Below are 17341 nucleotides of genomic sequence, written 5' to 3'. Positions count from 1 at the left end.
TTTTTAGTATTGGTGTTCTCCTCCTCCATTTCATTCTTCTCAAAAGGAGAATAATCTACTGAAAAGTTGGGGGGGGGGGAAGGACGGAAAAATGAGCTATCATTCATTAGTAAGTGAATGAGTGAATAGGACTTTTTGTTTGTTTTGCTTTTCTTTACTTGAGGGAAAGAGAGAGAGAGAGAGAGCACGAGCACGAGTGGGGGGGGGCAAAGGGAGAGGGAGAGAGAAAATCTTAAGCAGGTTCAATGCCCAGCATGGAGCCAAACACAACCCATCTCATGACTGGGAGATCCTGACCTCAGAGGAAATCAAGAGTCAAACACTTAACTGACTAAGCCACCCAGGCACCCTGGTGTTTGAACTTTTAATTGACCTTACAATTAATTTTTTAAAATAATTAATTTTTTAAAATAATAATTAAACACATTTCTACAAGCATGTGCTAGCTTCATAATAGTCAAGACACAGGCAATAAATGAGCGTTTCTTTGAGAAAGGTATATAAAAACTATATTCTTTTGGTAAGTCATTATAAATGAGTCTACAGCAAGTATTTATGGGAAAACCTTTTTCTCTCTCAAGATTATTACCTCAGACTTCACTCTTGTTTTACTGAATTTCTTGCCTTCTCCGATATTTTTCATAACTATAATTATGTGACTTGATAATACAATGTTCTTAACACTCTTCGAACTTGATTTCTCTATGCTTTTAGCTTGTTTCTTTTATATGCACCTTCATCTTTATGTGTGTGGACCTGAGAGACGTACATGATAAATTATGTAATCCCAGATACTGATGAGGGTTGTGAAAAAATATATATGTAAAGCACAGTAATGGAACAGATCATGTGGGCAAGAGGGCAGAAGGCTATTTTATTTTAGGAAAAGCCTCTCCAGGGAAGGAAAAGTTGAGTACAGCACATGATCCAGCAGAGAGCAATAAACTATTAGCAAAGACCTATCCTCTTAGCAGAAGGAATAGCAAATGCAAAGCCTCTGAGGCAGTAACAGTCTTGGACATTTGAGGCATATCAAGATCCAGCATTACCGCCATGGTACAAGAAGGCAGACAGAAGGAGATGAAGTTAAAGATGTGAGGCATTAGAGGTACAGTCAAGAATATAAATCTTAAGCGGCGCCTGGGTGGCTCAGTCAGTTGAGCGTCCGACTTCGGCTCAGATCATGATCTCATGGTTCGTGGGTTCGAGTCCCGCGTCGGGCTCTGTGCTGACAGCTCAGTGCCTGGGGCCTGTTTCCAAGTCTGTGTCTTCCTCTCTCTCTGACCCTCCCCTGCTCATGCTGTCTCTCTCTCTCTCTCTCTCTCTCAAAAATAAATAAAATATTAAAAAAAAGAATATAAGTCTTATGCTGGGTAAGATGTTAAAGCATTAGGGTTTTAAGAGTATCATCACATTTATATTCTAAAGGGACGCTGACAAGAGTGGAGAGAGGCAGAACAGTTAGGTGGTTAATTCAGTAGGCCAGCTGAGCTATAATGGTGGCCTCAATGAGAGAGCTATTGGTACACATCTAAAAGGGGACTGGGTTTGGGAAATATCAAAGGCTTGACACATGATGATGCATTACATCTGGAGTATGGGAAGGATGGAAGAATCACAGCTGACACCTCAGTTTTTATTTGCAAAATTGGATTAAGTGAAGGTTCCATTTCTCTTGATGGAGAAGCCTGGGAATGAAGGAAGTTAAGGATGTGAACAATCATGAGTTTTGTTCTGGGCATAGAATGCTGAGAGAAGATGTTGTGCAATCAATTTAAAATATGAATCTGGACAGGGTAAGAAACATACATTAAGGGATCACTGATATATTCTGCTTTTTCCTCAAGTAGAAAAATAGATTGTCTAATTTTTATTTTTTAATTTACATATTTACTACAAAATATTTCCTTCTAAGTATCTGCATTTTAATTCTGACTGTATTCTTTTCTTTCCTTTGGAAAAAAGACCCCATAGTATTCTTTCACTTTAGACAAAAATGATTATTGCACATGATTGAACAGGCATGATGTACAAGATTCCATAGTACATAAGAAAGGCTGGCTTATATTCCTTTTTCAGTTCTCAAGATTGACTTCTTTTTGCTGTTTCTTATTCCCACTCCTCAAACAATAAAAACAGGAAATTAGGAAAATATGTTAGCCCTCAGAGCAAAGGCTACAGGTATTAAAAGTAGAGTTACTTTTTTGCCTCGCATAGTGTTTCCTGGAAGATAGCTACCATTCTGAGTGAAATAAAGTTACACACGATGCATATTTTTTTATTTCCCCGGCTCTGTTAGGCTTGGTGGAGGCCACGAGTACTACAAGGCAGACTTGATCTGAAGTTACTAAATTTGTACAGAATATAAGAAACATGTAAAACAGCAGAGAACAAGAAATTAATGTAAATTACAAATATGCAAACATTATAATTGGTTAAATAGGAGGTAGACATTATGGTAGTGCTGGCTTAATAAGTAAAACCACAGGCAGATATGTGCAAAGCCTGGAGCACTAATGTGACAACCAGAACTGAGCATGACTTACTTAATAGTAAAAACACAGGAAGACATGTGCAAAGACTGGAGCATGAATATGAGAACCAGAACTGAGCATGACTTACCGAGTGGTTGGCCGGCGATGATCCTGGCATTTTCTCCGGCCACTGCAGCTCTCGCATGCCGCTCACTCATGTACTGTACAAATGCATAACCTTTGTGAACTGAGCATCCAACTATTTTTCCATACTTTGAGAAAATGGCTTCAATGTCAACTTTCTTGACAATGGCTGTATTTAGATTGCCGATGAAAACACGGGAGTTGATGGACTTGGGGTCATTCTTATTGGTGACATTGCTGGTCTGTGTTTTGCCAGTCATGGTTGGCTCACCTTGTTTTAATCCTTAAACAAACATACAAAAACAATCAAAGGGAAAATAATTAGATTGAATGGATACTACTGGTTTTTAACAATTTTTCAGTAGTGTACCAGGTCACCTCAAATCCCTGACTCCTACTGATTTTCTTGAGAAGAAAATTTAGTAATATAAAAGGTGAACGCTGCATTAAAAAATGCAGTAAAAAAAAAAACACGATTAACACTTAGCATATAGTTATAAATAAATTCCTGACTTATTTATTCCAAATTCAGACCTAAATAATGAATTTGTCATTCTCATTTTAAGTCTATCACTTTTTCAGAGGCAAGTTTGAGGAATAATCTACAATTTTATTGCTGAGAAATGCATTTTTAGTTCTGTATTTTCTGTAAAAGGTACATATATTGGCTATTTCATCATCACCTTCTATCACAAACTAACAATTCTTTGCACTAAATGCGGCGGAAGAGAAAAAAGGTTTAAAACAATTTAAAAATTTAACATAAGAAAAACATGATTGTGGAAGTAAGGGATTTAACCAGAGTTAATTCTGTAGCCTCTATCTAACTGAACCAATATCATATGTTGGTTTAAAAGAAAAAAAAAGGCTAGTTTTTTATCAATGCTCAGCAAATTAGTTCACTGAGTATCTGTGTTGAAATTTCTATTCTCAAACTCATTTTTAATTCATTTAACTAACAGTTCCTATGTTGCCTAAGGACTGCCAGTATTTCCAAAAACTGTTTTTTGAGCTTGGCAGAGTATTTAATTGTGCTTAATTAAACTCGATGAAACTTCTATTTCTAAGTGTTCCAGCACTTACAGATTTATTTTTGTAAGGTTTTAAAATTTCATTCATTCATTCATTCCTTTATCCAACAATATTTATTAAGCACCTCTTTCTTTCCTCCCTCCCTTCCTTCCTGTCTTTTTTGGATAGATATCTTCTACAGCAACTAACATTTTTAAAAAGTCAGTGTGATCAAATTAAAATTTCAACAAGGATACAATCTCTGGTCTTGATGATTAGCTAATTATCACATTTTACCAGTGATGTATTTTTATACGAGTGATTTCTTTTAAAAACTTATAGCTATAAAAACAATTAATAAGTCCATCTTATTTTCTTAATAATTTTAAGTGACATTTTAATTTGAGCATTAAAGTGCTAGAAGTCTTAAAGACATGTAATTAAATATGTTTGAAAACTTACTATGCATTTAAACCAGTTACTCCTGAATTCAAGAGCAACCAGATAACATAAAAAATGTTTCAAATTAGATTATTAGTTATCTTGGATTATTAAAATTGTACTAAATATTGGACAGTCCAAATTGTATATATCTCTTTATAATGAAGAACGAGTTCATAAACATTTATTTATTCACAGAAAACGAGTATGGCATCATTAAAAACAAGGATTATGTTACTGCTTGGGTTTTTTTCAGTTTAGCTAGATAAGTTGTTGCTTTATGAATTATTCAAATTAGAGTTGAAAGAAAGGAAAGCTGATGATTTTTTTAATTATGCAATTTGAGCTATTACATACCTCAAGACAAATGCTCTGAGAATTCATTTAAAAAAAAGAAAAATTAAGGTGTACATATGTATTTTAAGTAAATGTTTAGCTTTCTCATATAATTTAGTGTATTTTATTCACATTGAGAGGAAAAAGCAAACTAAATATCCATTTTGGGGGCACCAGAATCAACAGAATGTTATCTTTCTTGCCACTCTAAGTCAACATCAATAATGCAATCCATAGAAATACTATTATTTTCTTTTTGCTCTTATGTGATCAATATTTTTAGAAATATCAGCTACTTTCAAGTATAAACAATTACTTTGGTTGCTGTTTTATTTCCTGACAAGGGACAAACTGGTTAAAATGCCAACTCAAGAGCTGTTGGATTAGGTCAGACCCATGGTTGACAGAGCCAGCCCCATGGTCAAATTGAAGATGACGACATAGCTGTACTAGACTTCTCACTGTAGATATCAGCATGCTCACTCTGACTCTATCCTTCTACTCTATGTAAATGACTCTCAAAACTGTGTCTCCAAATTGCCAATTGTGTAATTCTACCTACTGACTCCTCATCACCTTAGAATCTGTTATGTGCCTGTTTTCTCACACAAAAATTGCTTATCAGTTTCTATCAGTATTTAAAATGATGGAGTTTTGTCATTCTGCTGTATATTAACATTTCTACCTTCTCTGCAAAATCAAGTCTTAATTCATGGTGTGATATTTAGCTTGTACTTCTCTATTACACGAATCTTCAATCACTTGAAGGACTTCCGCTTTCAGACAGTGTAATAACAGAGGTTTATAAATTAACCTTTCTGACTCTAACAACTAGAAAAACAGGCTAATAGAGATGAAACAACTATTTTTGGACATTAAACCACAGGTACTGCAGGGCCATGACATCTCAGGTAAAAGAAACATATTTTAGGTCATTGTTGCTGAGATACATGTGTATGTGTACATGTGTGTGCAACTGAAAACACAGACAGCTATCTTACTCGGTTGAAGCAAGAGAAATCAGAGTTCAGGGAGTCTGAGGAGGCAGGAATTTGTAAGGCAGATTTCTAGAAAGAAGAGAGCTAATAAAGACAACTCCAGAAATAGTCTTAGGGATCCTTTGAATCTATGCTGGTTCCTAAATTACACATGCAAAAGGTGAGCTTCTATGAGGTTGGCTACAAAGTTATTGGAAAGCTGTGGTTTCCAGACCCATAAAAGTCTGAGAATCATTGCAGTTTCTACCAGCAACAGTGGAGTGCCCAAACTGGACCCCTGGAGCATTACGTTTAGACATCAGAAGGGCCAGGCCTTAGTGATGGGGATGAGTGATCCCTACAGTGAAAGTTACTCAGGGATCACCCTAAGAAAAGTTAAAAACAAGTCTCATGATGATCAAACTACATCAAAAACAATCTAAATGTCTACCAGAGCAAAGTGCAATACTTCTGTAAAAAATAAAACTCAGACACACTCAACAACATAAAATATAAAATATTGAACATCCAATCAAACATTCCTAGAGATCTCACAAATCAGAAAATATGACCCATTACCAGAAGAAAAATTAGCAATATAAAAAAAAAAGAATTAAGGGGAATGTCTAAAGATGAAGATTATATGTAAAATAAAAATATATATACTTAATGGATATTATAGGGGATAAGAATCTGCAGGAGAACAGATCTGTGAATTTGAAGTTGTAGAAATAGTGAATATCCAAAGCGTATTATAGAGATAAAACACTGAGGACATAAATTAAACAGGGCCTCAGTGAGTTATATGATGGTATCAAGCTATTTAATACAATATACCTGGAGTCTCACAGGATTAAAAATTCAAAAGAATAATAGCCAAAAATCTTCCTAATTTGATGAAAAGTATATGATCCCACAGATCCAAGAATCTCTTTCTGATTGGGTCCAATCAGAATAAACACAAAGAAAACCACACCCAGACACATATAATCAAATTGTTGAAAACCACTGATAAAAAGAGAAAATCAGGGAGCTGTGAGGCATTGGAAGAATGCTTACATTGTAAGGAAAAAAAAAAAAAAGGAAGACAACAGGAGATGTTATCCTACAAAAGAAATGACAAGAGAAAAATGGTTTTTTTTTGGTGGAAACGCAACTACACATAGAATTTGTCTTTGTTTTTAAGCTAGAAGTTTGAATGGAGCTACTGTTAAGTGTTTATGAAAGCTGCTGTAAATGTAAATTACACTTATGAAAGTGTAAATCATTGCTGCCCCACAGAACTTTCTGTAAAGATGGAAACATTCTATACCTGCACGATCCAAAATGATAGTCAATAAGCCTGTGACTTTTGAAGACTTAAGATGTTGCCAGTGAGACTGAGGTACCAAATTTTTAATTTTACTTAGTTAAAATTAAAGTGGTATTTTAGTGGGTTTTCATACCCCAAAAGCTAACAGGACTCTGGTCTTTCAAAAATATAGAGTAAACAAAAATCAGAAACAATGTGTTTTATTTATGTATTATGGAGGTATTTTGGTCCCAGAAACTTACAAAAGATATGATGGTATTAGATATATTTCAGGAGAAGAAAAAGTAAAAATTCAAACAGTTGCCATATGAAGGTTAACATAAGAGGAGGGTTTTCATTCTGAAATATCCCAGAGATGGTGAATGCTCTATAAAGTCATAAAGAATGTGTTTAGAGTACTTAACGCCTTTTATTTGTATTTGAAGGAGATTTCTACCCTTGACTCTAAGAAGGATACATTCATTATGAATTAAAGACAACATTAAAGTTTATTTTAGAGAAAAAAAATTTGGAGCAGACAAGATTTACAGGGTAATAAATTCTATCCTCCTCTTGATTTCATGGTGCTGAATTCCCAGTCTAAATTTTAGATTTCTTCAGATATTCGTATTGAACAAAGAATGAACAACAAATATAACAAGTGCATAAAGAAATACCCGGGTATTCAAGAAAGTCAGCTAAAAATATTAATAATACTATATTCAAGAACCTGGGAAAAGATGAAAGGGATACAAAAATGAGTAAGAAAAAAATTTCATGCCCTAAATGTTATAATCTGCTACACTCTACAGCTAATACTCAAGTAAGTGCCATAAGGCTAAANTCCAGTTGATAAGACTAGAAAAAACTTTTTGAATCAGAAGAAACTGGGGGTGCCTGAGTGGCTCAGTTGGTTAAGCGTCCAACTTCTCGCGGTTCATGAGTTAGAATCTCGCATTGAGCTCCCTGCTGTCAGCGAGGAGCCCACTTGGGCTCCTTGGCCCTCCTTTCTCTGCACCTCCCCCATCTTGTTTCCCAATAAAAATAAACTTTAAAAAAAGAATATATTTCAATTCATCATTAAAGGATATTACAAAAACTCAAAGGACATAGTTAATTTCTTAGTATGCATAAGAAGACAGTTGTCTTCCAAATACTTTCAGCTCATCTAAATGTGCTTGAATATTTCTCCATTTAAAAAGTTGGTATAAAACTGCTTAGATTTATGATTAGAAAAAGAGAAAAAACTTAACTGAAATAAACTAATGTATTTAATGCCTCTTCTCAGACAAAATAAACCAAAAGAAGGCCCCCTTAAAAAGTATGAATTTATTCTTTAGAAAACCATCCACAATTTACTTATGTTTACCAGGGCAGTGAAAATTCTTCAATAAAATACACAAAACTTCATAAATACTATTTTGTGAAAAGTCTTTAGCTATCCACTTGCCATAGAACAATCAAGTATATGTGGTGATATCTCTACCATTCATAAAGTAAATATAATAATTATACAAATATTCAATTCTTTTTTTTTACGTTTTTTAAAAATTTGTTATTTATTTCTGAGAGAGACAGAGACAGAGCATGAGCAGGGGAAGGGCAGAGAGAGAGGGAGACACAAACTTGAAGCAGGCTCCAGGCTCTAAGCTGTCAGCCCAGAGCCCGCTGTGGGCTCAAAATCCTGAACTGGGAGATCATGACCTGAGACAAAGTTGGATGCCTAACTGACGAGGCCACTCAGGTGCCACATGAATATTCAATTCTTAAATCTCAAACTACTGCCTGAAAGAATCTAGAGGTAACTTTTTTTTTAACGTTTTATTTATTTTTGAGAGAGCATGAGAAGGGGAAGGGCAGAGACAGAAAGGGACAGAGAATCTGAAGCAGGCTTCGTGCTGACAGCAGCAAGCCCCATGTGGGGCCCAAACTCTTGAATCATGACATCATGACCTGAGCCAAAGTCAGACACTCAACTAACTGAGCCACTCAGGTGCCCCCAAAGATAGCCTTTTAAAAGCAAATATTTTGGGAGTAAGTACACATGAAGGGAAGTACAGTAAATCCTTGGATTGCAAGTAACTTGTGCAAAGTGTTCTTCAAGACAAACAACCATTTCTAATACATTTTCACTTGACAAATGAGTGAGGTCTTGCGATATGAGTACTACGGATGCCAAATGTCACATGATCACAAATGAGCCAATATGTTTTGAAATTCACTTTGGTATACAAGTGCATGTTTCGGAATGATTTATGCTTGCAAACCAAGGCTTTATTGTATATACATATGAAAGAAAAACATGTAATTCCAACCTGGAGATATTTACTATTAAAATATTATATTTTCTTTGTCATTTCTTTCCAGTATTTGGAAGAAAAGGAGGTGTAAATTAGAAAAAAAAATCATAATCTACATACCACGTTCATTACTTATCATTTCAATACCCATTTTATTATATTGTTAAATAATCTTATTGAATATAACTTAACAATCACATAGTAATGAGCTATACCATCATTTTCTTCATTCTTTTTTTTTAAGTTTATTTATTTATTTTGAGAAAGAAAGAGAGAGAACCAGCAGGAGAGGTGCAGAGAAAGAGGGGCACAGAGGAGTCAAAGCTGGTTCTGTGCAAACAGCAGAGTTTTGGGGCATCAACTCATGAACCCTGAGATCATCACCTCAGCCCAACTCAGACGCTTAATCTACTGAGTCTCCCACACACCCTCTTTATTCGCTTGATGAGCATTTAGCTTGTTTCCAATTTTTTCAGATCACAAAAATATCTCAAACGAACACTTGGACAAATTCAGTAAGGATAAATTGCAAATACTAAAATTCCTTGGTCAAATAGGAAAGAAAATAATTTAATTATAAATCCTCAACTATTTTCTAGAAGGCTTAAACATCTTCCTACTCCTACCTGTCACTAGCTGTTCTAACATACTGAAAGTAATGTTGATGTCTACAGCTCTTCCCTAAGTATCACATTGAAAATATTTTCTGATTCATTAGGTTGAAGAGGAAGAATGGGCAAACAGACTATCAGCTAAATAAGAGAGAGATATTCTGGTCTCTGAAATGAAGTTTAAGAGCTTAGCTAGACTGGCACTGATAACAGAAACAGCATATTTCTCTAGTACTCAGAGAAACATGAATTACTGTTTAGAGCTTCCCAGGGATATTAACATACAAAGTTATTATTATTTAAAAATACAATAAAATTACTCTGAGTTCCTTTGTTAAATGCACATTTTATTAAGTCTACATATTATATTTTAATATATTAATGTTAAGTAGTATTGTCCAATGTTTATTAAAGTTTTAACTGTTGATTATAAAGAAATGAAAAACACTATTAAAATATTGTATCCTTCAGCAGCCCTTCTATCTCAGTATTACAATTCAGTTACTACAACTATGAATAACATTCAGTACAAAAGCGAAATTTCCTACTCGTTAAGTTCTGAAAATGTTAATTATATACACATCAATGTATTCTTTATACTTTTGTTAAACTATGTGCCTCAGTCACTGTGTATAATATTGTGGCAGTAGTCACCTCTAAGAACCAAGAAACCCAGTTTCCACTTTCCTTTTTAACTACTAGTTTGTGTGTAAACAAATGTAAAGATATAAAAGATTTTGCTTCTAATAAGGACTCACTGATAGTAAAGGCGATGTGATAAAGTTCACAGAAAATTAATATGAGATATTTTAGGAAGAAAAATGGTTTAAAATGCCATTTAATGGGATATAGAAAGGTTTTAAAATTAAGCAAATGATAGTATTCCATTCTATAATTCCAGGCAGAACATTAAAATTTAAGAAAATTATTGTAAGCAATAGAAAAATAAAATTACTATAAAAATAAGAATAGCATCAATTCTATAAAGCAAACAATGTTAGCAAAATTATCTTAAAAGTAGTGATTATATTTGAATAGAGCCGTTAACGACTAAGAAATAAGTTTTTTAATCTGGAGATTAAGTGGTTGATTGGAAAACAAAAACAAATAAATATATAGGTATAAATAATGTAACAACTGTAGTTACGAAAAGGTAATCATTTTATATTGGTGACTGTAATATAAATTGGAAATCAAAGGATTTCAAACTTAGTTAAGAACTGGGAATATTAATCAACTTCTATGTTAATCTGAATTAAAATTATTTTGGAAAACAAATTAATAAATATTGAAAATTTATAAATAAAACGTAATAGAAGTGTTGAGCATCTCTTGTAAATTATTTAATTGGTGCTATAGATCCAACCATTATTTGGCAGAGGGGTATGGTCTAAAGAAACCATCACCTTAGCTCATAAGAGATCAGACACAACCATGTGTAAATTATGATCAATCTGAAAGAGCACTGGTTAGGCTAGGCCAAGTATCAACAGTAAAGCAAGGAAAAGATAATCAGTACAGTTCCCTTCTTTCTTCATGCATCAATCAACTTGGGCTGCTACAATAAAATGCTATAATCTGGACGGTTTAAACAGCAGACACTTATTTTTCACAGTTCTAAAGGCTAGAAGCCTAAGCCAACTGATTCATTTCCTGGTAGGAGCGCTCTTCCTGGTTTGCAGAAGGCTACCTTCTCACTGCGTCCTCACATGGTAGAGAGAGAGAGAGAGAGCTCTGGTCTCTCTTTGTTTTCTTATAAAGATACTGATCCCATCATAGGAGCCCTACTTTTATGACCTCATCTAAAGCTAATTACTTCCCAGAGACCCTGTCTTCAAATAATATCACATTAGGTGTTAGGGCTTCAACCATATGAATTTTGAAGGGACATAATTTAGTCCATATAAGTTCACATCCCCCAAGGGTAAGAATTTACTTGTGTTTTGAGTTTTCATGAAACAGAACAAACTTCCTTTGAGTCATTAGAGACATTGTGACTGGTGTTGTATCTATTATTTCAGGAATCATGTAAGCATTGTCTATTTGATCTCTACATTCAATGTATAAGATTCCAATAAGTTTTTACAAGTAAAATTAACTATCAACTTTAAATTAAAAACAACAAGATTCAGTGAGATAAAGCCACATGGTGATATAACTCAGCAGTATTCACTTATGGATTTATCCTGAAGTATACTTATATCCTCTACAATATGAACAAATTGATATGAATCTATGAAATTTATAGCATGCAATGTTCTTAAAAGCTTTCTCTGCAAAATAGAACCTTTAGTCCCACAAGTTGCTTAAGATGCTGACTGTAATTACACTTTCAAAATAACTCCACTGGTCAACATGACCTAGGCAGAAGATTGTTTGAGTTATATAGAGAAGTCAAAGCAATTAGGCACTTTTACTTGACTAGGGAAAATAAGTCAGTCAGGGACAGTGCCTTTGTGATATAAGGGATAAATAGCACTCACTGCTATTTGAACCATTATCTGCAGAGGTTATGGACAATGAGGCACCATTACCTTGGTTTCTGACTGGTCAACCACATCCATGTAGAAGCCAGGGGCTATTTGAGAAGACTCCTTAGTAGGCTGGGACATGAAGTCAGAATAAAGTATGGCACAAATAATCAGTGTCACTTCATTCATTACATAACCCTTCTTTTTTAATGCCTGTTGTAACCATTGTTAAAGGAGGTTCCATTTAAGAGATTTTGAATTTTAAAAGATGGTCTATAAATCATTAAAATTATTTCAAAAGCAGTTATGCAACAGGTACACTATTCTATTCTATATTTAACAAGCACATAGAAATAGAACTTACTGTATATCTGCCATTGGTTAAGTACTTATTAAATGTTCACTCACAGTAGTTAGGAGAGGGTTCTTTCTTTTTCCTTCATTTCCGTTGGGATCTGGACTATTTTCAGAAAAGTGTTCCAATTTACAAGAGGAAGACACCAATCACTATAGTACCCAAGAGTTCTACATTGAAAAGACTGATCATCACTGTAACTATTTATGTTATGCAGAAACGAATAGCCACAACTGTTATGACTTTGACCGTGATTTATGTTGAGAATGATATTAAGAATGCCAGGTAACATAGTCTCTTAAGAATGCCCAGAGATGGTTCTCGTGAATTTTTCCTTATAGAGTTTCCCTGAAAAAATATAAAATAGAAAGACTGCATATACCTTTGTATTCACCTTCTTCTGCAAGCCACACAATTATAAATGGTACGATATAGCTGACATTAATGAAATCTAAAAAACATAAATATGGACATTCAAAGTGAAAGCATCGTAATATTCACTTCTAATTGATGCATTATATGAAGACAGCAATGGAGAAATATTAGGAGGATTGTTCTTGTGTATTCAGTGGAACGAAACTCTGTACTGCCAACCATATTCCCCCACTGAATAAAACATCTTTCTCCATTTTAAACTCTCAGGTCACTTAAAGCTAAATTGCAGGAGATAAACACTGTCATGCCCACAGGAGAAATTCACTCACTCCTAGTTAACAGGTCCATTCCACTCTTGTCCTCTTTGTTCAAACTGTCAATCATGACAGTTCCCTCAGGAGTTAAATTCAGACCACTAAGTGATTTCATGTAGGCTACTAAACTGCCCGCAGAGATGAACAACTTTCAATCATTATTGATGTGGCTTTGGAAGACCAGCCCTAGAATAAAAGGTTTTAAATCCCACATCCAATCCCCTGACATTTCTGTGCTTTCCTGAAATACAAATAAATGCCCTACAGAGGTGCAATGCTGAATTGCCCTCCACAATCTTGAATGCTTAGAGCTGTATTAAGTAGCAATAAAAATGATAGAGTGAAAATGCTTACTGTATGTCTAGATCAGATAAAGTTTCTGTTTACAAATTCCTTAAACTCAACTGCTATGAATGCAGATGCAGCATCATAAATGATAGCATCTAGCAATTCATGTATTGCAAATAACTGATTCAGAGCATAATTTCTCTTTGGTGGAATAAATCCTGTCCCTATTGAGGCAATAGTCTGTGAAAATACACAAAACATTCCAATTGTCCCCTACCCATAGCTACATCAGGCAGAATCTCCACATAACATTAGAAAATCCCAGGAATATGGAAATTAAAAGTTATGGATGCCCTTTCTGAATAGAGGCTATAGGGTTATTATTAATTATCATCTATTTATAAACTCAGTGAAAGTTAAGATTTCTTACGATCTTATGCCATAAATAATAGTAAGGAGAGGGTAACTGTAGGTATGAGATAACTATGCCACTTACATGGCTTAATTCTCTAGAAGTTTGTAGTCTTCACATAGACATTCTACTAGGTTTTAATATTAGCATAACTAGTATAAATTGTCAGACTCAAGAAAGAAAACTCTTCATTTTTAAGAATGATGTTGTTGGATTTATATATGCAAGGATTACTAACATTTATTAGACTAGTTCTATTCTGTTCTGTACAAATGATCCATAATATTTTTAAAAGCTGATTAAGAGTACACTTTTCATGATGAACACCGAGTAAGGTATAGAATTGCTGCATCACTATCTTGTACACCTGAAACTAATGTAACACTATATGTTAACTACACTGGAGTTAAAAAAACATTTTTTTTCAAAGTTTACCTTGTGATTGGGTTTCATCCCATGAAAAGTATAGTCAGTTCTGCCTCTTTCTAGATTAAAGAAACCTATGTTAACCTCTGTGATGCTTAGGTTTCTAACTGATAACTTCTCTGGAGCTAGATTTGGACTCTGATTTCTACTGCTTTCCACCAGGTTTTTCCCAAAGTGCTTTTGCAGGGACCTCTGGAGATATGACACTGATATGATACAGCTTCTAATAATAGTGTATCTGAGATCATTGTAATTTTGGAGTTAGCACATTGTTCTCAAAAGAGGTTCTTGTGAATCAACATCCTGAAAAGGTTTTAATTAACAAGTGACACATCACAGCCTTGGTTGATATTTTTCTTATACTCATGAAGCAACTGTGACTCTACACGTATCTAGCCTTTAGTATTATGACCTAGTCCTAGAGTATAATGGCATATAGATAATAAGGATATCCCAAAAGGTCTGGGCGTGTGGTCTATACATATACTTTCAGAAATGATTTTTGTGTTTCATCCATCTTCTGTTTGAGTGCTTCCCTTTGCAAGTGGAAACCACAATAGTGCAGAGGAGACAGGATGATTCAGGATGATTACCTGCATCTAAACTTCATCTGTAATGTACATTTCATGTACGCAGGTAACAACATTCAGTGTTGGCAACGCCTCTATTTGAACACTTGTTGGAAATGTCTGAGATACTGCTACAAATAATTCTTACAATTTCTGCTAAAAATAGTGAGATAGTCTGCGGGGGTAATATTCTGGGAAGGTCAGACTCCAGAGACTGGGCAATTCTACACAGACAAATACATTTATTCAGATATATGATATATCAGGCCCTTATTAACTTCCAAGCTGATGAGACAGAGAGAAATTAAAATTCATATTGTAGATCACACATAACATACTGATAGCAATGGTTTATGATTTACAAATGTCTATTCTACACCACCTTAACAGGATGTAGCCAGAATAACTCTATGACTCTCAGAACAAAACGAAAATTGGATCTGCGGCTGGGCAGAACTCCACCCTGATAGGGAGAGGATCTATAGTCAGAGATCCTCCTGGGGATTGGATACCCAGGGAAGCTTATACCTGAAAAGTAGAAAACGGTTTTGAGCCTCCTCTTTATACAGTCTTTGTCTTGCAATTATTATCTTTTATCCTTGCTTCGCATTAAGCCAAGACCTTTAACCTTGGCTTGATGTGAATTTGGGTTCAACAGGGTGATCACTGAAGGTTTCGAAACAAATTTCACATACAGATTTTTCTCAGAACACATTATTATTTAAAATATTTCAAACTATACTGCTGAGAGATCATGTAGGTTCAAAATATAAACAACAAAATAGCTTCTTCAGGCTATTGTTTCATTTACAATATTTAAATCTCTGGTCAGTGAGTTATACAAAACCTTGCAAGGAGGGATAAACTTGTTAATTTGATTTTATAGATAATTTTAGCAAAAATATGTAGAAACAAAGCGAACTACTTATGGCTTATATCTATCCTTTCATGCAGTTTTATTTTCTTACTAAGCTAAATGCAGGCATGAATACCTGTGTGTGTGTGTAATACACATGTATATATATATATAATATACGTTTAAACACTGTTTTATATAATTTAGCTCAAGGTTTTGATCACAGATTTGATCACAAGTGTGCTTAACTTTTGTTAAATTCATTCGTTTAAATTCATCAATGAAAATTTATAATGAATGAATGGGTAAATGTCTACTATTCTTTCTGGTTCTTACTGATATTATTCATTTGAATTAAATGTATACCTACATCAACACTACTACTTCAACTCCCCAACCAGGTAAATAACAATTAGACTTTTAAAAAATAATTTTGAGATAATTTTATAAAACTGTAGTGATTGGTAAATCCATTGTTTTCAATGATTACATGATGAATTTTATTGAGGGTCAAAATTCCTGACAGAAGCAGCCAGAGATTCCAATGGAGGAGAAAATCTGACAGGTTAACATTTGTAAAAGGCTCTGTCATATCTCTTGGGGGAAAAATATGTTTCTCCCCTCCTTTGTCATCCAAAAACGTATTCCATTCTGGTACAAGTACACACACACACACACACACACACACACACACACACACACACCATGTGTACATATATGTGGGGAATAAGCTTAGGAATTCCCTGAGCCTGCACTGATGGGTGAACAAGGCAAAAGGAATTACAGAGCCATAGGTTGCTCACACCCAAGTTTGGGTAAACAAGATTAGGTACATAGGTATAGAGAGGGCAGGGTAAAGGTCCCAGTATAGAGAAGGCAGAACAGAGGCCCCAGTATAGAGAGGGCAGGGCAAAGGCCCCAATATNCCCCCCCAATTTAGTACTATAGCAGAAAGCTGCTTTCACAGGAAGGAAAGACCAAATTAGACAAACAGGTAAATAGGGCTATAGACTGCTGCAGGGCAAAGTTGTCCTGAGTGGCTATAATTAACAAAAGAAAGGTACCTTGCTGACCCTGTGATAGTTTGCTCTGTCTTTCTTGTCCCCTAGACCAGCTTAGTTAAACAGAGGTGGTGCCTCCTGTCTGCTGTAAACAACCTTCTGCCTAGCACCAGGATTTTGTTTTGTATTAATCCAAACCCCTAACCCCACATATCTTCAAGACCCCCTTTCCCTCACGTCCATGAGTTAATGTTCACAGTTTCATTGTTCTTTGTTCATATCCATCACTATGTTTGTAAGCCTTCTGATACTAATAAAAATGGAACAAGGACCCTTAATAGGGGCTCTTGTCCTTTCCCAGACATTAGCCATCTCTCACATTTTAATCCTGCATCCACTTTCTTGTTGGAGAAGAAAGAACTTTAGACCCAGAGTCTACGACACATATATCATGTACAATCACTATCTTTGCATGTATAGAATAAATATATATATTTGCAGCTATATATTTAACAACCTTTATGGCATGACCCACCATCTAAATCAAATAGCAAGGCCTATGTAAATTAAATATATATGTAAATCAAACAGGTTGAAATATACACTGGATGGGATTATTATATTTCTGTAAAGAAGAATCATAATGTTGAGAATCAAAGATATGTAAGAAATAATTTTTACTACTATTA

The 17341-nt window shown here is 34.6% G+C and overlaps 1 protein-coding gene across 3 annotated transcripts in view; it reads right to left on the bottom strand.

Moving 5' to 3' along the window:
- Positions 1-17341, bottom strand: part of RALYL (RALY RNA binding protein like) — a 713275-nt gene that overhangs the window by 380552 nt on the left and 315382 nt on the right. For all 3 annotated transcript variants that reach the window (XM_077771227.1, XM_077771224.1, XM_077771225.1), the window contains exon 2: positions 2623-2901. In XM_077771227.1, coding sequence (XP_077627353.1) covers positions 2623-2878 — 256 coding nt within the window. In that variant the 5' untranslated portion in view covers positions 2879-2901. The remainder of the gene's footprint in view (positions 1-2622; positions 2902-17341) is intronic.

Source organism: Crocuta crocuta, unplaced genomic scaffold (assembly GCF_008692635.1).
Source record: "Crocuta crocuta isolate KB4526 unplaced genomic scaffold, BGI_CrCroc_1.0 scaffold235, whole genome shotgun sequence".
NCBI classification, from domain to species: Eukaryota; Metazoa; Chordata; class Mammalia; order Carnivora; family Hyaenidae; genus Crocuta; species Crocuta crocuta.
Note: the sequence above shows the minus strand (reverse complement) of the source record. Positions and strands in the feature narration are given on the sequence as shown.